This window comes from Carassius carassius, chromosome 16 (assembly GCF_963082965.1).
Source record: "Carassius carassius chromosome 16, fCarCar2.1, whole genome shotgun sequence".
NCBI lineage: Eukaryota > Metazoa > Chordata > Actinopteri > Cypriniformes > Cyprinidae > Carassius > Carassius carassius.
The window spans coordinates 19,924,523-19,946,078 of record NC_081770.1 but is presented as its reverse complement, the minus strand read 5'-3'; the positions used below and the strand labels follow the sequence as shown (position 1 = coordinate 19,946,078).

Here is a 21,556-nt window from a genome sequence, read left to right as displayed (position 1 = left end):
CACTAACTGAGTTTAATGCCACAGTTATGTTAGAAAGCATCTCATTCTTGTTTCTGTGGTGGTGCGTCAGACTCGTCATGAGGAGCGCGGTCCAGAGTGCTGTATGACTGATTCATCAGTTCAATTCAACTTTACTATAAATATATCAACCAATATATTACCTATTTTAAATACTTTATATTTAAATGTTCGTTTATGCCCAATATTAGTGTTAAACTGCTGGACTCTAAATGAAATCTACTATTGATTTTCACCGTTGACTGATTTTGCAGAACATTTAGACTTATAACTTCCGTGCGCAGATACGGACGCGCGATATGACAGTTGCGTCCGACTATGTATGAACTAGCTGTTTTAAATACAGTATTTTTATATTTAACATTAGTTTATCAGTATGTTTGAAAGTATATTTTTTCGATTATTGGTGATTCTATATGCCTCTCTCGCACACCTGCGCAGTTTAAAACACTCAATAGTTTTGATTTGACAAGGACAAAGAGTCACTCTCTAGCTCCACCCATCCACGATAATATCGTGTATCGTCGATCTCACAGGCTGACGATATGACGATCTGAAAAATGACCATATCGCCCAACACGATCTCCTGGTATGGTTTTTGATAAAATGTATAGTACTTAATTTGAATAAAATCAACAATTCTGATGATAACAGGGTTGACGATTTAAGATTGACCGCCTCTTAAACACCTATCGTCATGTATGATAGTAATGAATATAAAAAAATATATATAAAAAAAAAGATGTATATGTATTTAGTTAAGATATTTACTTGTCCATGACAAGTTGTATGACTGGAATAGTACAGAATTTGGTAACGGTAACAGGGTTGGTCATTTAAGATGATCCCATTCTTATCCACCTAATAATATAAGATAAAGTAATAAACAGCCTGCTCTTGTTTTATGATAGTTGAAATGATGATGACATATGAATAGTATGACATTTTTGAAATAGTATAGAATTGTAATATTCAACAGTTGTAACGATAGGGGGTTGACAACATAATTCTCAACATAAATTGTCAGGCCAAAACTAAGTCTCAACCAACTTTTACAAAATTAATTATACAGAGTTTTTGTTGATTTTAGAAAAATGTGTAGCACAAGTTAACAGAAGCACATTTTTGCATGTTAGCCCTCTGCAGGCAATCAGGTACAGATACAGGGAAAAAAGAGACAGGGAAGGGGCAGACTTTTTTTTTTTTTTTAAGTAGGCATCATCTACCTGCGGTGCCGCTTGTCTGTTTCCTCCAGGTATTGGTGGTGGGGTTTCTGCTGCTGGTGCCCTTTTCCCCTGCCCTCACGACATGCTTACCTGGCCTGCTGACCAGCGCGGCAGCCTTGACGGCATTCTGGAGCTGGGTGGAATTGGAGAAGCTGTGGCTCACTCCGCGTGCGCCCCCACTCACTGCCTGCTGTACGCTACGGGACAGCTGGCCTGGAGTCTGAGGAGAAAAACATGCTCAAGTCAGAAAACACCATGTTTGGGACAAAAGCAACCAAGACAGGAGTGTCCATTACCTGCTTGATGGTGGTGGTGGTGTGGTATCGACCGACCGACGAGCCCCTGTTGGTCTGCTGAGACAGCGACGTGCTCACCTGCTTATACTGCGGTGACACCAGCACGTGATCGGATTTAATCACCGGCGAGGATGAGGAGGAAGATGATGATGAGGTGGTGGTGGTCTTGGAGACGGGCGAGGCGGCCTGCTGCAGGATGCGCTGCTCGATCTCTTGCTCCTGCTGCAGGGCTTTGACGAAGGCAGCCTTCAGACGGCTGGTGTGCTCAGCCTTCAGGGCCTTCTTCTGTTTGGAGCTCATGCACTGCTCACAGAGGATGGAGCCACTGCTCTTCTCCTGCCTCCAGCGAGAAGTGAAGTCTGTCTGGCACTGGACGCAAGTGAAAGGCTCCTTGGGTGCCGGGGTGGATGCAGACTCTGTCTGCGGCTGCTTACCTGGAAATAAAGCAAGTGACGTTAGCAAGATATAGTGTTGGATGTTGTAAATACGCACTATTATGATATACCCACTTTTAGCCAATGTATCTAGCAGGTTCTGGACCACCATTTCCAGCCCCACCAGGTAGATGAACTCATTATTAGCTGCCGAGGGCAGGAAATTGAGCTCCGGTGCTGGGGGTTTAGGTGGTGGTATCTCAAGAAGGGTTTTTTCCAGCTGTTTTCTTAACGCAAGCTTGGCGGCGGCCTGACGGCTGGCAGGAGACTCATTGGTGCTGCTGCCCAGACCAGACTGAGAGCTCTTCAAACCGGTGGAAGAGGCCTGGACAAGGAAAAACATCATGTGAGTCCATAACCGCTTCTATTTATCAGTTTATCAAAATATTAAATAAACAAAAAAAAATTTATATACTTGCATATAAAATACTACACCTATATGATATATAAATTAATTATATAATAAAATATGCATAATACAGCTACTGTTCCTAGTTAATTATCAAGAGATAACAAATATTATAAAGGTATATATGCTGATAATGCTAGTTTTTCAATCAACAGTCATGATGGTAACAGGGTTGAAAATTAGTGATAAAGTGAAGATAAACACTTGTCCATGAAGAGTTTGAGGAGTCAAAAAGTCATCATTTTAATAATCGATACTTTATGATGGCAATAGGGTTGACAATTTAAGATCGTCCAATTCACACCTTACACACCTAATAATATAAGATGGTGATAAAAAAAGTTTTTAATACTATAAATGGAATAATATTAAAGTTTATAACTACTTATAAATATTGAAAAACTTGATAAATTTGAAAACTTAAATGGCAAAAAGCATTAAAAACTTGTTTATAGTGGTTAACATAAGTTAATAGTTAGGTTTTTAATAATATAAATACAATATTATATGACATGTATAAAGAGTAAAAAACAAAAACAATGTATTTTAATATGCATTTGTTTACTTATAACTTGAAAAGAACAGTTATAGTAGCTTTAATTGTATAAATACATTATAAAATACCCTGTATAATATAAAATATTTAGATATAAAATGTTCTAAATACTATAATGTTATTTTTAAACACTTAGCATTAAAATACTTTTACTGCATCAACCAAGATTTTCTGCAATAGCCATTGTGTGTGTGTGTATGTATGTATGTATATATATTAGGGCTGGGCAAGTTAACGCGTTTTTATCGCGTTAATGCATTAATTAATGCCGACAATTAGTTTATCGCGTGTTAACGTACTTTTTATTTTGAAAGTCCGTAGCTCACTGCGTTTCAATACACATAGCTAGACTGTAATAAAACAACCGAATACAACACAAACCATGGGTCACAGGAGGGGTGGGATGTTTATCAGTAGGCTACTGGCTGCTTGGGATGAGCTACAGCGCAAAACAGAAAATATCAGGTGCAGACAGAAAAATGGAAAAAGGTACCGAAATCTTAAATGGACATTTTTATTTTAAACCTCTTTCACAGGGTGGAGTTGATAAAACTAAAGCTATTTGTAACCACTGCAAAGCTGAATTTTCTTATCAGAGTACTTCGAGTTTGAAGTATCATTTAAATGCAATGCACACCGTTGATGCCAGCAAATCACCCACCCAAACAAACAGTGGAGGAAGGCTTCGGCAGACTACATTGGATGCAGCATGTTGTGCAGAGATACTATGACAGAACGCTGGAGACTGTGCGCGTCGCAGGGGACGTGTTCAAAAGGCAGATGTCTCGCAGCAGCGATCATATTTCTTGCACTATCTGTGCTAAGTGTGCTGACTTTATTTGAAATGTCCCACTGCTGTGCAACATAAATTAAATGTTCAGCGCACGTTTCAGCAAAATGTCTCTCTTTATCATCTAAAATGTGAATGACCTTGTGTGTCTAAGCAACTGTCTAGGTGCAGATGAGTAAGTAAATGTAAAGTTGGAAGAATGGATAAATGCAGTTAATTTTGTCCACTCAACCTGCATCACTGGAAGATTTTTTTTTTTTTTGGAATGAGATTCTCAGTCTCTTAAAAGGAGATTGATGTTGTTGCTCGGAAGGGGCCAGTTAAAATGTTATGATCGAGGTTCTGGACATAATTATTTTTTTTTTTTTTACAAACTAAACAAAACTTTAATGTTTTATTTAATAAAACATTAATGTTTTAATGTTTTATTTATACGCTAATGTTATATTTAATTTGATTACATTAATGTTTAAGTTAAGATTTACAAGAAATAACTGCTACTAACTTTTAACTGCTGTAAAAAAGCACTTTATTTGTTTAAAGTTTTGACAAACCAAATTTTATTGCACTTTTGTTCATACAGCAGAATTTTGAAAGAATAAAATTACACAATACACTACTTTTGATTTCATTATTGAATTTTGCGCATGCTGCGATTAATCGTGATTAATCGCAGAAAATCATGCGATTAATCGCGATTAAAATATTTAATCGTTGCCCAGCATTAATATATATATATATATATATATATATATATATATATATATATATATATATATATATATATATATATATATATATATATATACACACACACAATGGTATATAAGAAGAAAATGGCGGTGACCTGTGAGACCAGGACGTTTGCATTGGCCACACGGATCAGGCCCTGTTGAATGATCCTCTGGCCCTGCACCTGTACGCTGGGTACGGAGGAGCGTGCACCCAGCAGCAGAGGAGGGGGACCCGTCCCCGAGTGTTGCTGCTGCTGCCGTAGGGTCGCAATCTGCTGCGGGGTCACAGCGATGGGCTGTCACAGACAAACATTAGAGAGAAAGGATTTGTATAAAAAAAAGAAAAAAGTCCAGTTAATCAAAGCCACAGCAGAACGTACCTGGGAGCCTCTGACTAAGGGTGGCATGACTACGGTATTATGGGAGCCGAGCTTGGAGACCTGCGCTCCACCTCGAACCAGAGGAGGAGGAATGACTGTCCCAGAGTTTCGGTTGGAGACCTGAAAACAAAACATGTGTTTTAGATTTTAATAACTCTTCACAGTTCAGCTTTTAGAAACATGTAGAAACCATAGCAGGAACATGCATAGACTGAACAGCAATGATCCAGAATAATGATTTTTTTTTTTTTATTCACTTCTGATTTTTTATTTTACTAAAATAACGAAGGATTGGCTTCACAACAACTCCGTGACTGTTCTTGGCTGCAATATAACAGTGAACAATTTAAAGGGGTCTGAATACTTTCCGTACCCACTGTATATTTGTTTTATTTCTTCATTCATTATTTGTTTTTATTTGCAAAGCTTTTTTTTAAAACTCATACTACATATTACTACTAATAATAATAATTATTATTTTAATTTCTTTATTCGTTACTATGCAAAATATTCTCTTTATAATCAAAGTAGTATTAGTAGTAGAAACAATACCAGTAATATTTTTAATAATAATACTATTAATAACAATAATTTTCATTTTTTTATTAGTCATAACACCGAAGGATATTACACAAAACTGGATTAAAGATCCAAAACACTATCTTTATAATTGTATCTAATAATAATAGCAGCAGTATTAGCAGTACCAGTTCAACTATTACCATTTATAATAAATATAATAATAATAAATAATACATTTTTTAAAATTAGTTTATAACAAAGGCGGTCACACAAAACTGGATCAAAAATGCAAAATATTTTATCTATCTATCTATTTATCTATCTGTAATAGAAATCATTATTTTAATCAATTTATGTTTATCATCATATTTTTATGATAATAATCATATTGCGTTTCTTTATTCATTATCTCTAAAAATGACAGTACTGGACACGCTGTTCTGAACATGCACCATCGTGAGGTCATGTGCACTGAAGTGTAGTACAGTTTGACACATCGACACTGACCTGGAGGGGTCCTTTATTGGACGAGAGGCTGCCCCTGATGAGAGGTGGCGGAGCAGCCACAGAATTGGTTGACTGCAAAACAGAAGAGGTCAGTGTCAGCTCAGATTGAACTTCAAGCATCTTTATCGTATCACGACTGTCACATTTTTTACCTTTTGCACAACATCTTTTTGGGTCTGACTCTGTCGGAGTTTTTTCAGCAGGACGAGTTTGGCCTCCTGTAGACGCAGTTCTTCCTGCAGCTGTTTGATGATGTGCTCACGTTCAGCCGGGCTGCTTTTCTGCACATGACATGGACAACAACAAATGTTGTGAGTAAGTGAACAGGAGATCTGATCAAGTGCAAATGATCTGTAGATATAACGTCCTGAGAAATCACATTACCATAAGCATGTCAGTGTCCGTCTTCTTAAAACTGTAGCTGACCCCATTCACACAAGGACTGGAGGGCTCATTGTCCGACAGAACAATGACATCATCTGGGGTCGGAGGTCGCTCTTTCTTTATGTCACTGAGAAACAGATAGAAGGAAACATGAGCAATGGCTAAAAACACACAGATTAAGATACACTGTCCCTTTAAATGCTGGAATATTTAAAATTGCATATTACCAAAATGTTAAGTATAGGGGTGAGCAATATGACCAAAATGAGTAATTATTTTCCCCATTGTAACGATATTTAATCACAGTATAGTTGTTTTTGCTTTAAATAAGGTCTTTTTTAATATATAAATGTTTGATACCATAGTAGTCATAATTCTTGGAACCAGTATCAATATGATTAAAAAAAAACCACAATACTAGCCTAATTTAAAAAACAAAAACAACAAAGAAACTCAAACTCGCTGAAGACAAGTAAACCGTTAGCAATAAAAAAAATTTAAAAAAATACAAAACTAATTACAAGCAATAGGACAAAAAAAAGACTACAGTAGAACAAATAAATTAGAAATGCTACATGCATTGTGTTTATAGGGTGACACGGGAGTGGCTCCCGTCCCACTCCCACAAGCAAATAAAATCTCGTCCCACCCCAATCCCAGAAGAATGACTCCCACTCCCTCCCACCAAAACGTAGTTTTTGTTATTTTATTGAACTGAAAGCCTGGTTAAACAATCCAGCGCGCATTGCATGCACATCAAAATTTCATGTAAATCATCCATGCTAACACACACATTTTATTTGAATTTTTTCCATTTGAAAGTAGACATTGCAGCCTCTATAGATTTATTTTTCATACACAGAGCTTCGAAGTTTCTTGCTCAAGTTCACAGAGACCGAGACGGTAGAAAGCGCATCCTGTTTGCTTTATTTTACAGAAGCACAATGTTTTTTATTATTCTGAGTACACACAAATAAATGTAGAGTCTTTACAGATTCTTAAGATTACGGAGTATTTAAAGAGCAAGTGAGCACACCGACGCCTTCATCTGTCCTGCAGTGAACACTACGGTTTAGCTTCCACACTCCGCACACACACTTCAATAGCGCACATTTCTGTAGGTTAACATTAGATTAAGCGCCCATGCAACCTAGGGCTGCACAATTAATCAAATGCGATTAATCATGATTGTCATGCACATTTTGTCAGTAAAGCTGGTTCTGTGATTAGCAGTAAATCTCCATCACCTGCTTTCAGGTGGAGCAGGATTCACTACACAGACCCCTAGTTCTCTGATGAGCTATGCAAAAACGCGTTCATAATCGCAGACGATATAACTGTACGATTAGGAAATTGACGAAATCATTCACGATAATGACAGCTGTTTGCATATCTTCTCAGTGAACTACAGCTCTGTGTAATGTTATTAAATGCCGCTCCATCTGAGAGCACGTGAAAATACCACATTTAATAACATGTTTTTACTCCAAATTAACTTCATAACGTCAGCCGAGTGTTTAAAATAAATCCCTCTGTGAGATGATGTGGCTTCTTAAACATATTAAGGCACACAATATTTCATTGTATTCTAAGAAGTGATAAACCAGACTGTTGATTAGCATTTCATTATAGATATACTTTATGATGAAAAAATATATAATAATAAAGAACTCAAATAAACCATATATTGTCGTAGTCGTGTGTTTATTAGTCACGTTGAATCAATGAAAGCAGTTAAATCTTCTGTTTATTCAGCTGCAGAGATTTCCAGGATTTCTTCTTTCGGGGGATATTTGGAGTTTCAGCGTGAGAGCGCCCTCTGGCCCTCGGATGAAGATTAACTGCTGACCACAGAACCGTGCTTCACTGAAAGATACACATTACAACCACAGCTTATGTCTAAATTGGGATTTAATTTTCATTAATTGTGCAGCCCTAATGCAAACGATAACATTTAATGACCGCCTAGCACACCATTGCAATGTAAGCGAGTAACCGTGTAAATAAAAATAAAAAAAGTCTTGACTTATTTGATCATACCACCAAGGGGTTTCATGCAAAAACTACTACAAATGTCAATTTTTTTTTATGTAAGATCATAATTATAATGATTATAATTAATCATAATTATATTACAATATTTTATCATATATAAACAATTGTTTTATATTTTTTATTATAATAAAAAAAATTTAATTCATTATTTTTACTGAATTTTCCAAGACCTATACAGGACACGACATGCTGATTTAAACATGCAAAAAAGTTTTGTACTGATTTAAATATTTAACACTAAATGTTTAACAATTACATAGTATATACGTATAAAGTTTACCTGTAAAAAAACAAAAAAAACCAAGCTTATACTACATACTAATGGTCCATTGCTCTTCACCTAATGCTGTATTTTTCGCACTGCCCACTAGAGGTCATTCTCAGACCGCTGATGGCACATTTTGTACTCAAACTCTTGTACTCAAGAAATTGTCACAAGTAGTATCAGAAGGTCTCATAAACACAACATTTTTATGGTCAGATTAGATACATGAGCAGCTCCAAATAAAAATCAGCCCTATCCAGGAGAAATACGCAAGCAGTGTGGCGTTGATGTCTCTTAAGGACAGTAGTGCTGTACCCAGATGGGTCTAAGGCCCCTCCTGAGGGACGGAGGAGGGGGGGGATGGGCCGGCTAGCAGCCAGGCTATTGTGTGTACTCCGTCCTCAACTTTCACTGCAAACAGGTCGCTCACATATCAACAAATACACCCGCTCTTATGCTCCTACTCCAGCCGCTGGTGGGGTGTCAGAGTGGGGCTACTGGGAAATCTGCTAGAGGTCTTCTGCTGCTTATAGGAAAAGGGTCACATACTAAACGAAATACTGCAATCACACACTTGTCAATAGTGAAATCGGCTTCAGAGTCGACAAAATACTTGTTAATGTGATGCTTGAGGTTGTTTATATGGCATTGCCAGGTGGTTTCTAGGGTTTTCTAAGTGGATAAATATGGTCTAAGTCTAAAGAGTTTTGTTCGAAGCCAATTTTTTTTTTACATTTTATCCACCCACTAAGTTAAAATGGTAATTTAAGCTTGCCTCAAGAAATTTAAATCATACTCGAAGTGGAGATGGTAACACAATTAACCGGTAGAGATTTTGCATTATTGTCTTTACACGCTGTTTCTGAGATTTACGTGAATGTTAGGATGGTACTCCGAGTGTGGGAGTATTGAACAGAGTTATTTCTAATGCTTTATAGGCCTTGAACATTAAAACACACAAATTTGTATGCGTCAAAATACCAATCTTTGCAAGTATCCTCGTTAACACTGTATATTGGATCCGGCAGCTCTTAAAGTGACAGCAGTCTAATATTCCCGTTGTCTGTCGATCATGTTAAATTCTCACTGCTCTTGACTAAATCACTTTTGTAATTATTAAATTTATATAGTGAAGAATATAAAGTGATTTTATACATTCGATTATACAAATGTAGCGTTTCATATATATTTGTTCGAATGTAATAGTTTTTCATATTGAAAATGACTGATTGAGTGATTACTTGTCTTCAGTTAGCTTTAGTTCTCTTTAATTTTTTAAATTTTATTTAGGCTAAAATTAGTATTTGTGATATTGACACTGGTGACAAGAATTATGAAATGTATATGGTATCAAAAATTGATATCAAAGACTTTATTTAAACAGGGCTCTTGATTTTGTAAAATTTGTTATAAATTGTAATTTGTGACAATTTGAGAATGTGTGAATTGAAATCTGACCTGGTCACGTTTGTGCGAGACATGACGTCCATAAAAAAATAAAAACAAAATACCTTTCAAGTCCTGTCAACGACAGCCAGTTTAGTTTTCTCACGTCTTACGTTATGCTATGGAGGCTCTCTTCTATTTATTTGATTCTTCAGTATTTGGTAAACGTTCTGTACGTAATTTGTTAGTCGGTATATAATACAGTAATATATAATACAGTGGTGTATGCCATACCTCATCTTATTTGTTTTGTTAAAGCCACAATATGGAAGATTGTTTTATTAAAATATCCAAAAATCACTAGAAGTATTATATATTTTGCTGACTTGTGTACTTACATTATCCCAAAAGTTTCGAAGAATGTATAAAATCAGAGAAATAGCTATTTTAAATAGTGTCTCGTCCCTGGTCCTTTACGTCGCCTGCCAATGATGTCATAACCCCCCGATTTGTTCACATTCGTTTGGTTTTGTTTTGTACAAACCATGGAAACACCAAAGACGATTAAATATATTATGCGTTTTATTAGCATTATAACAGAACTTTCAAATGTATTTATTATGATAAAAACAGCGCTGCTTTCCCTCCCCTTACATACATGTGACTGGAAGAAGCGTAAGCGGTTGACTGTGACATAATAAAAGCTCTGCTGCTTTCAAGCCATGTGTCACGCTGGTTCAGCGGCCTCGTTTCACTCCGATGGCTTTTCTACTATGTTAATAAATCATAAACTCATCCATGAACTTGATTTCTGCCCGAGTCCCGTCAGATTGCATCAGCTGTGGGGATGAAGACCACAGCTCCCATCATTCCACACTCAGTGTCCCCGTCATCAAACTACGCTACCTGGACTTTGTTTATTTTCAATACACACTCTTTAGCTGCCAAAAATGACATATTGTGTCTTTAATAAACGTTATGTAAGCTAGTTTGTCACTGTAGCCTACGGTTTTATTGTTGCGCTTTTTAATTAAGAATAACAATGAATACATATTTTGTTTTAGCCTTAAAAAGTGAAAGGTGCATTGCAAAACAGACAATTCTTTTAAAGCGCGACAAAAAGATCGCAAAAGCATCCCAAGCCCGGCTTCTAACATGGCAAAAGTGGAACTCCCTTCACAGAATTCAAAAATCACAAATCATACTACGGATGAAAAAGAGCGTGTTGAATGTTAACCACTTTTGTTAATATATATTTATAAACTATGATAACTGTTCATCGGCACGCACTGATTAACATTATGTCGGAACAAAAATAAAATAAATTAAAATTGTAACCATATTATGTGCAACTTGGAGAGGAGCAACCAGTGAGAACAATGATCTTTTGGTCATATCGCCCACCCTAGAAGTAATTACACAAAGAGTAGCAAAGTCCCGTGTTCGCTTGCTGACATGATTCTAGGCTGCTCAAAACAGTTGTTCATGCATTGCATAGTGTTTGTTCTATGTTGTTAGGGCATTACTAGGGTTTGCTCAGTCTAAAGAGTTTAATCCCAAGTCTTCAAGTCATTCTGGTGCCTAGATATGACTGAAGATCCTTTGTTATAATTCTTTCTGACTTCCTCGAGGACCAATAGTTTACAAAAAACTGCACATTTGGAAGTAGGCTATCATTCATTGCCTAAAAAGCATGACAACAAGTATGCTATCCTTTTCTTCAAGCAGCAGAAGATGAGGAGGAAGAAGGGTCAGGAAAATGTTCCGAAAGCACGGCCCTTTCAAGTAAATGGGCTGGAAGCAATAACACGTATCCCTGGACAGCACTTGATTTTCCTTAAAAAGCAAACAGACCAATTAAACGCATCCGCTGAAAAACAAGCCCAGGTTTACAGGAATCTCTATGACTGCTAAACGCAGGTTCTCATGACGTGCACAACCAGAACTGGCTTTATAGATATATATATATATATATATATATATATATATATATATATATATATATATCACTTCCTGTGTATTAGCCAGCACCAACAAGATCACATGGTGCAAGAATTTCCCTCTGGTCACATGACTCACACCCTCCCTTTTCTTTAACTGTTCCTGCCAGTGTGGAAACCAAGGCAACGGCCGGCTCAAACCAGTTTGTGACATAGGCCTCGTTTCACAAAGTCAGGCAGGGTTCAGGTGCGACCGAAAACACTTGGGACTTCTTTCTTCTTCTGTTCTTCTAGCAGGGCAGTGTGCCACTCGAGGGGAGACTGGCATGCTGAGCAAACACATATCAGAGTGTGGTCTTTGGGAAAAGTTGAGCGTACAACGGTCGTGTTTGTGGTGTGTGACATCTTTAACTCAACTTTGTACCCCTCCCCCATCCCGCATGGCATCAGGCCACCTCCTTTGTTCTTTATCATGAGCTCCGCTCCGGTTCATCACCACTTCTGTTTGGCTTTTACATTAATCATGCATTCACCAACAAACAGGAACTGCCTTCAATTTATCATGCCATAAGTTTACCATCCAGTCAAACATCCTGAGACTAAGTGTCAAGGTAAATAACCAACATGTGAAACTTTTTTAAGCAACCGAACTACAAATGCAATGGGAAGTTTTATGTTAAAGAGGCAAAACATCTAGTTTTGTGTTTTTTTTTCTACAACTGTTGAGGCAACAGCGGAAAACGGAGAGAAAATAATAAAGATTCATGTGTAATTATGATAATATTAACATTTTACAGTACAGCTTAATTTAACATTCAAGTTAATTACTATGTATACTGATAAAATAAAGTTGCATAAAATAACATTGTCTCATGCATTATAAACGAACACTAAATAAGCAATTTTACATATATTTAGATCACACATATGCCATGTATATGCAAATCGAAATATTAGAATGATTTCTGAAGGATCGTGTGACACTGAAGCCTTGAGTAATGATGCTGAATATTCAGCTTTACCATCACAGGAATAAAGCTTATCTGAAAATGTATCTAAATAGAAAACAGTTATTTAAAATTGCAATTATTTTTCCACAGTAGCACTGTTCTTATTGCATTTTTGATCAAATATCTGCCGCCTTGGTGACAGTAGTGTTTTCACAAACAAACAGAATAAAATAAAAACTAAACTTTTGAATGGGTCTGTATGTTTATGATTAACCTAGATTAATAAATGGTGTAGATGCAGATTTTTGTGGATGCAAACATCATCTCTCATGCACTTCATCCTTTATCTGTGCATCACTAAACTTCATCAGAGTTAGTGTGCATGCTTTAATTAAATAAATTATAAGTTTTTTTTGTGTGTATAAAACCTACAATTGAATTTACGCAAAACTTGAATCGTACTCATGGTATTTAAACATAGCCTCAAGTTTTTTTTTTAAACCAGCAAAGCAAAAGCACCATCACAGTGAGCTCTGGCACTTTTCTTTTTTTCATCCACTTGATGCCTTGTTGACTTTGCATTTAGCAGACGTTTTATATTCAGAGCTACTATCACAAAGTCTCAGTGGAGCAAGGTGAGGTTAAGAGCCCTCAACACAAACCTAAAAACGAACCGGCAGGACCAACATCACGCCACTCCAGTTCACAAGCTACTACCACCAAAGATCAACAATTGAGTTATTTCATTTAAAAGGAGGCTTGGGAATAAAAAGAAGCGTTTATGTTCAGCCTGCGATCTACCTCTTAGATGTGCTCATGTCCACAGGCTCGTCGCTGGTCTGCACCTCCACCTTGATGGTGGCCTTCACCTCCCCGGCCCGCAGGATGTTAGCCACCTTGTTGGCCTGTTCGCTTCTGGTCTTTAGTCCATCTACAGCTCCCAGCTCTCCTCTCTCCAGCTTGACCCTCTTCAAGTCGGCCTCCGAAGCAGGGGCATCCCGCTCCAGCGCCCGCTTTTGACTACGTGTCTGACGCACTGCGTCTTCTGACATCTTCTCACCTGTAAAACAAGATCACTGAGTCAGGCATATTCAGGCAGAAAGCCATATACATAACAGCTGTTTCTAGTCTCGAATCTGATTGGCTGAGAGTTTTTTTCCAGGGGTGCGATATTCTAGTTTGTATCACTCTGCTTGCAGTAGCCTATATCTCATGCCAAACGCACAAATTCACTATGATTTCATAAATAATACAGTTTTTGTGTCACAGAATGTAGATTAAAGAGGTTTATTTTGGATGAGAATGTATGCCTCGTGCCAACGGCCATATCACAGCCCTGGCTGATATACATCCATATCGCACTGCTATTCATATGATATTTCTCAAATATGGTTTAATTTGCCCTGATTGATAGACTTTGGAAACTATTCAAGCTCAGATCATCTGAAACCAGTAATATCAAATTATCTAAAACCGGTCAGATATATTGATCCATCACCAATACAACATTCTATAATATCAAGGACCCAGATTTTACTTTGGACATCAAAAAAATAAACACATAAAAAATACAACAATGCACCAGAGTAAAAAAAAATAATATTTTTAAATAATAATATTACAATTAGTGAATGTAGAAAAAAAATACATTATCTAAAAATAATTATTGTGATGTTTATTGTACCACAGGAAAGAAAAATCTGTTAAAAAAATTAGAATAGTAAAATAAATATAAAATAAAATAAAAAACATTTTCAAAATAAAATACAACTTAAAAACAAAAACAAAACATGATTTTTTGTGATGTGCTGTCATAGATTTTTTTTTAACAATTCAAGACTTCTCTTTATAGTTTGACTGTTCAATTTCTAAACATCTTTGGCTCCCAGCAGCCAATAATTCAACACACAAATCGTTACAGAAGACCCCAAACCATGTTTATCTCAAAGTAGCCCGGATTGTACTTTCTTTCCCAGTGTGTAGTTCTCTTTATAGTTTGAGGATGAGGGCATGCCATGCAATCATTTAAAAAATGAATTGCACCAATAGTCCAATACTGTAGAGTTTGTTTCAACACATGTACGTCAACCACATGACAAAAGATACTCCTCCCTTTTAATAAAACGAAACCAGTTCGCATCTGACATGGTTTTTCGCATTAACCCCTTTTTTTGGGTCACGACCCCCTGGTTGAGAACTACAGGTATATGACGAATGCACCTGTAGAGGAAAGACAGATTTTTAAAGCCACAGAGAGGCACTTCTCAAAAGACAATCCACAGAATCAAAGTCCACAAACAGGAAATACAATCAAGAAACTTAAACAGTGCCGGGCTGTATGCATGCAAACCACAACAGCCACTTACAGGAAGCAGATCCATTGGATACATCAAGGCACACACACACACACACACACACACACACACACACACACACACGAGATGTACCGACCTACCTGTCTTACATATGATATCAGCCATCTGATTGCAGCACAGCTGACTCAACACCCAGGCCTGCTCTCATCTGCCATGACATCACTGGGGCTCCACATGACCCTTCCCAAGATTCCATGGAACACATCAAGCATTTCCCCAGAAAACCAGTTTGAACCGGTCGGTGGACGCAGCCAAGAGACTGAAGCAGGTTTTTAACCCCTTGAGGGACTGACTGGCAGCGAACGCGGCCACACATTCCAAAACAAGCCTTTCAGAGATGAGGAGGAAGTGTCCGCCCCTTTGTTGCTCAACCGCCACAGTGGTCTCGACAATAAAAGGTAGTCAATAAACCAACTGACTAGACAATAGCAGCGCATATGATCACGCTGATCCAAACAAGCTTATGCAAATGGCAGGATTTGAGAACCTCGATTCTGAAGAGAAGTTTCAGTGTCTTTTGGTCCATGTGATTCACAGTTTGATCCACTTTTGGGATTTGGGATCGTCAGATAAGGCTTTTTGGAGACTGCACTCACAACTTATTTTACAGAAGAAACAGATTCATCTTTTTTTTTTTTTTTTATCATGGAAATTATGACTTTCAGGCTTTTCCAAACCTAGAAACCACAGATTCTGAAGAGCATCACTTTTTTCAAAGTTGTAAATAGATTATTGGAATAGGTTACCGCATAGTTATTACCGCTAGGCCATGACTTCCTATCATCAATGCTCAGGTAGTAACACTATAAATCTGCAGAAGCATTTGATATAACGCATATTAAGGTGCCTGGATTTCCGCATTCAGTGGTGGATGGCGCGGCACACCGTTTTGTTTACTAACGCAGATGACGCTCGCTGTGCTTTCAGCTTCTGCTGTCTCACTATGATATGAATACACATATATCATCTCCACTTGTTCTGAGAGTCACTTCATTAGCATTTTTATTTGAGAAAACTACTGTCATATCACATACACAGCAGCTGCAAGTTCTTCACGGCAACCCATCAAAATAAAAGTTTAGTTTAACATTAAGAAACGTCAGAATATATTACTATTTAGCGGTCTTAAAACTCAATGCTATTACTGCTAATACATAATAAATCTTTATTTTTAAAATAAAAATCACATTTGTTTTCTTTAATTTCAACAGTAAACCTCTGTTGTGCAGCACTTTGTTTGCCAAAAATTAAAAGGGTTTAATTTTCTAATTTTAATTTGAACAGGATAAATTAAATTAATGTTTTAGTCCTTCATCTGATTACCAGAAAAAAATATATAGGGCCCTAATATTGTTCAAAAAAGGACCCTATACAAAAAAGAAATGGTTTAAAATACAGGTCTGTGGCTGTTAAATTCTTTTTATTGATTCACCATTTGGAAACTGATGTTTACTGTTAATTTCTTTGAAATATCAACAGCATTTGTAATAAAACTATATCGAGAATTGAATCGAAAGTCGCGAATCGCGACTCAAAATTGTGGACATTTGAATTGATACCCAGCCCTAATTGATATCATTGTTTAATTGGTGACTTCTGCTCGGATACATTCAATTGAGCATGAAAGTATCCTATAAATGCATTTTTTTTTAAATACTGAATCAAATGGTACAACCTTAATGTAATAGTTCAACCAAATACTATGGAAGTCCATGGCTACCAGCAACTGTTTGGTTGCCAACGTTCTTGAAAATATCTTCTTTTGTGTCCAACAGAAGAAGGAAAAAATAAAAATAAAAAAACTCATTCAGGTTTATAACGACTCATAGGACAGAGTAAATTATGACAGGATTTTTAGTTTTAGCTGAACGATCCCTTTAGTCGAATCAAACGGAATCAGTCACAGTTAGCTTTTGAATCAAATCCCAGTCATCTGAACAATTCACATCTAAATAGGCTAGTGTTATCTAAATAGCTGGCTCAACCATTCTAGTGTTAACATCAAATTCTGGACATTTTTTGGTGGGATCAGAAATAATTGTCAATGTAAAGGAACACAGACTGGACAGGGCTTTTAAAAGTAGGTCACCAAACCTGTCAATGTATACTGACGGTCAGAAATGCAGTCAGCCGAATCCATTGCACAATCCAGAAAATCATTAGCTGTACATAAATGACAATAAACAACATTTAACACCCAGTTTCACAAATGATCTCCAAATAAGAAACGTTGCATCACCAGTTAATGTCATACTGAGAACAGCACTGCCATGTTTCACACCGAGTGACTAGTTTAGTCATACACAAGCCACTTGTTCTGGTTAGGAAATGGATGCTTGTCTCCAAGGCACGTGGCTTGCAAAGCCTCATGGGAAGTGGATGGCATCAGATCTGTGCACCACTCATGCCTCAACAACGGGGTTTGATACGACGAACCCAAACCCTTTTTAAAAGAATCAACTTGTTTTTACACTTTCATATCAATTGCGAAGCTTCAAACGGACCACAGTGTGACGCAAAACAGGAAGATTAATATTTTGATAACAACAAACATACTGCAGAAGATTATTTACATCTGTGTTTGGGTTTTGCTAATCAGATTTGAGATTTTGATGTCATTTAAACCACATGCTACATAGAGGTCGCGCAGTTGTTTGTTTACTAACAATTCCACTACAGAAATACTCAAACCTCGGTGACGTCTGCACGCGATTAAGTGCTAACAGCACAACATGGTGTATTGGATTGTCTCTGCTGTGTGGAAAACATGTCTGTTCATGCCACGCCGCGGTGAGCTTGGAGTGCGGGGACTATCCTCACGGGGCCTGATGAAGAAGAGTCGTCTGATGTAATGACCGCCCTTAGGGCGCAGATCGAGCAAGACAATAGGAGGCATCGCTAGAGCTGTACAACAACACAGCATGGTGGCAATACAACCCAAACTGGATCGGTACGTTCAGCTGCTCAGCAATAAGGATGACCCGCTGGCCCGGGACAGATGGGATGGTCACTTGACCGAGTGCAAACTTGAACATCTGATTTTCAAGATCTGCTTATGCACTTTTAAACTTGTGTAAAATTATGCAGCAGATCGACAAATGAGATTTGAAGAATTGAAATGGAAAGAATGAACTGCAATAGCATCAATAAGAATGGGATGCAAATGTTTTGCCAATTTATGCTCTTATTGGAAATTTTGTTTGTACATGAAAATAGAATGTAAAAAATTAATAATGAATAAATTCTAAATGTAAAATGGGAGTGTTTTTTTTATTTTATTATACAAATGTAAATTTAAAGTGATATATTTCAACCAAAAAATATGTTTATAAAGAAAAAAAATTCATTAACAAGAAAGAATTAACAAATATTTAATATAAAATATATCATTTAAAAATGATAAATTAAAATAATATTGTAAAAAAAATTCTTTAAAAAAATGTGTGTTTATAAAATATTTTAGTTTAAATTGTAAAATTATGATTTAATTATATTAAAAATATATAAATACAATTTTTGAATAATAATATAAAATTATAAATTTAAGTTTGCTAAAGTTTTATATAAAAGTTTGACTTTTTAGTGTTGGAGGGAGCAGTAAAAATGTTGGTATACTGGCAACTGAGCAAGAAAATCCCTTATTGAATTACTTTTATTTGAATATCAAATTAAATAAATTTATGTGTTTATTCAAAGTTTATTGAAAACTTAGCAAAAAAATAAAAACAAAATTCAAATCCATGTGTTGCCAAACCTTAATAACTGGTGCCTATCCATGTCAAAATCAACGCCATGCGAGTGACTGCAATGCGTTGAGAAGTGGTAACTTACAGGCCAAGGTAAAAAAATAAAAAAAGAGCACAAGTATATGACTCTCTGCTGAATGAGTTATAATTCAAAGTTTAACACTGTAGTAAGGGTTTTGAAAAATCCTTAACTCCAAGTATGAGTAATATCGATAACTCAAGTTAGCCAAAACTCTTAAGTTGCCGCAAACAGAGATGGGAACCGAGACACAGGTCATGCTGCACTGGACTAGTGTCTAAGTGTTTCCTGAGAAGGATAGTTGAGTCGCTTTAACCAAGCTTGTCCAGCTCAGAAGGACTTCCTGATTGATTCACCAACGCATTTCTGAAACCAATCAGATGATAAGCACTAAAAAACAAAGTCCCAGGTAAGTTTGCGGAGTCTAACATGCTACAGATGTTCCTCTGGATCTCTCACAACAAGCATGTCTTGGCTGCCAAGAGGGTTGAGTCAAAGGTGCCCCTGCAGGCTCTAGTCCTGCATATCAAGGGTTAAGCCCTGCCATTTTAACACCACAGACAGATCAGGCGAGGGTGTTACCTAACAAAATGGACGTCGTTAACCCTGTATCTGCCAGAAGATCCACCTGGAGTGCCCCCTAGCAACAGAACGACACAGAAAGAAAGTACAGCCGATTGCTTTTCACGTGGGCACAAAGAATAACTTGTGCTGTAAGAACAGTCGCGAGCAGCCACCCCCTCTCCACACACACACACACACACACACGCGCATGTACCCATCCCCCACTGTGATCTCAAACAGACTAGAGTGCAAATGTACACTGACGCACACACTTATACTCTCCACTGGCCTTCAGATCAGTTATAGTCAAATTTGTAGATAACAACAACAACAACCAACACTGGGGCAGCACCAAAGTACGTGTAATTTACAGTAATTACTAGAGAAGGTCACCACCTATGACTTGTTGACTAGTGAGGTCAACTTGTATTTTGTATTTTATTTTTAGCACTGTGGGTCAATTAGCAGCATTTCAGAAGTCACGTTTGAGGTTACATCGCTTTTAAAGCTTGACCGCTATAGCCATTCAAACAGATGTTTTTTTTCTTTTTTATATTTTTACATATTAACACAAGTTAAAGTTAAATTCATCCTGTTGCTTTAGCCAAACACATTCAAGCAACTGTCCTTTTAGCCAATAGGTATTACATGATACATGTTACAGTGTTGAATGTTAGTGAACAGCAAAAGCATATTGAATATCTACATCGCGTTACTCTACATGCTCTACCTTATTTGTGTGATTTTATTTTTGCATGGCTCGCGCAAATAAAAACACTTTTCTGATACAACCAGATGTGCCAAAACTGACATGTCAATAAGCTCTTCGCTGATTGGCTTGTGTGCTAACGTGTCATGCAAATTTTCCATTCTTCCGTTCCAAAATTTAGGATGCGATTTAGGAGTTGCTTTATCATTGACTTTGTATGTTATTTACGCAAATAATTAAATTCACATTTTTGGGTGACACTATTAGGGAATGTATACAACCCGAATTCCGGAAAAGTTGGGACGTTTTTTAAATTTTAATAAAATGAAAACTAAAGGAATTCCAAAATCACATGAGCCAATATTTTATTCACAATAGAACACAGATAACGTAGCAAATGTTTAAACTGAGAAATTTTACACTTTTATCCACTTAATTAGCTCATTTAAAATTTAATGCCTGCTACAGGTCTCAAAAAAGTTGGCACGGGGGCAACAAATGGCTAAAAAAGCAAGCAGTTTTGAAAAGATTCAGCTGGGAGAACATCTAGTGATTAATTAAGTTAATTGATATCAGGTCTGTAACATGATTAGCTATAAAAGCTTTGTCTTAGAGAAGCAGAGTCTCTCAGAAGTAAAGATGGGCAGAGGCTCTCCAATCTGTGAAAGACTGCGTAAAAAAAATTGTGGAAAACTTTAAAAACAATGTTCCTCAACGTCAAATTGCAAAGGCTTTGCAAATCTCATCATCTACAGTGCATAACATCATCAAAAGATTCAGAGAAACTGGAGAAATCTCTGTGCGTAAGGGACAAGGCCGGAGACCTTTATTGGATGCCCGTGGTCTTCGGGCTCTCAGACGACACTGCATCACTCATCGGCATGATTGTGTCAATGACATTACTAAATGGGCCCAGGAATACTTTCAGAAACCACTGTCGGTAAACACAATCCGCCGTGCCATCAGCAGATGCCAACTAAAGCTCTATCATGCAAAAAGGAAGCCATATGTGAACATGGTCCAGAAGCACCGTCGTGTCCTGTGGGCCAAGGCTCATTTAAAATAGACTATTTCAAAGTGGAATAGTGTTTTATGGTCAGACGAGTCCAAATTTGACATTCTTGTTGGAAATCACGGACACCGTGTCCTCCGGGCTAAAGAGGAGGGAGACCTTCCAGCATGTTATCAGCGTTCAGTTCAAAAGCCAGCATCTCTGATGGTATGGGGGTGCATAAGTGCATACGGTATGGGCAGCTTGCATGTTTTGGAAGGCTCTGTGAATGCTGTAAGG

General features: G+C 37.1%; 1 protein-coding gene across 4 annotated transcripts in view; it reads right to left on the bottom strand.

The window, feature by feature from the left end:
* LOC132159838 (transcriptional repressor p66-alpha-like) overlaps positions 1 to 21,556 on the bottom strand; it is a 33,975-nt gene that overhangs the window by 3,376 nt on the left and 9,043 nt on the right. For 2 of the 4 annotated variants that reach the window (XM_059569465.1, XM_059569464.1), the window contains exons 2-10: positions 13,654 to 13,912; positions 6,257 to 6,383; positions 6,025 to 6,153; positions 5,873 to 5,944; positions 4,844 to 4,963; positions 4,577 to 4,759; positions 2,050 to 2,299; positions 1,541 to 1,974; positions 1,245 to 1,464 (exon numbers count right to left, since the gene is read on the bottom strand). In XM_059569465.1, coding sequence (XP_059425448.1) covers positions 1,245 to 1,464; positions 1,541 to 1,974; positions 2,050 to 2,299; positions 4,577 to 4,759; positions 4,844 to 4,963; positions 5,873 to 5,944; positions 6,025 to 6,153; positions 6,257 to 6,383; positions 13,654 to 13,904 — 1,786 coding nt within the window. In that variant the 5' untranslated portion in view covers positions 13,905 to 13,912. Of the gene's footprint in view, positions 1 to 1,244; positions 1,465 to 1,540; positions 1,975 to 2,049; positions 2,300 to 4,576; positions 4,760 to 4,843; positions 4,964 to 5,872; positions 5,945 to 6,024; positions 6,154 to 6,256; positions 6,384 to 13,653; positions 13,913 to 15,307; positions 15,563 to 21,556 lie in introns of those variants that run through there. The other 2 variants (XM_059569466.1, XM_059569463.1) reach the window with 2 other exon arrangements.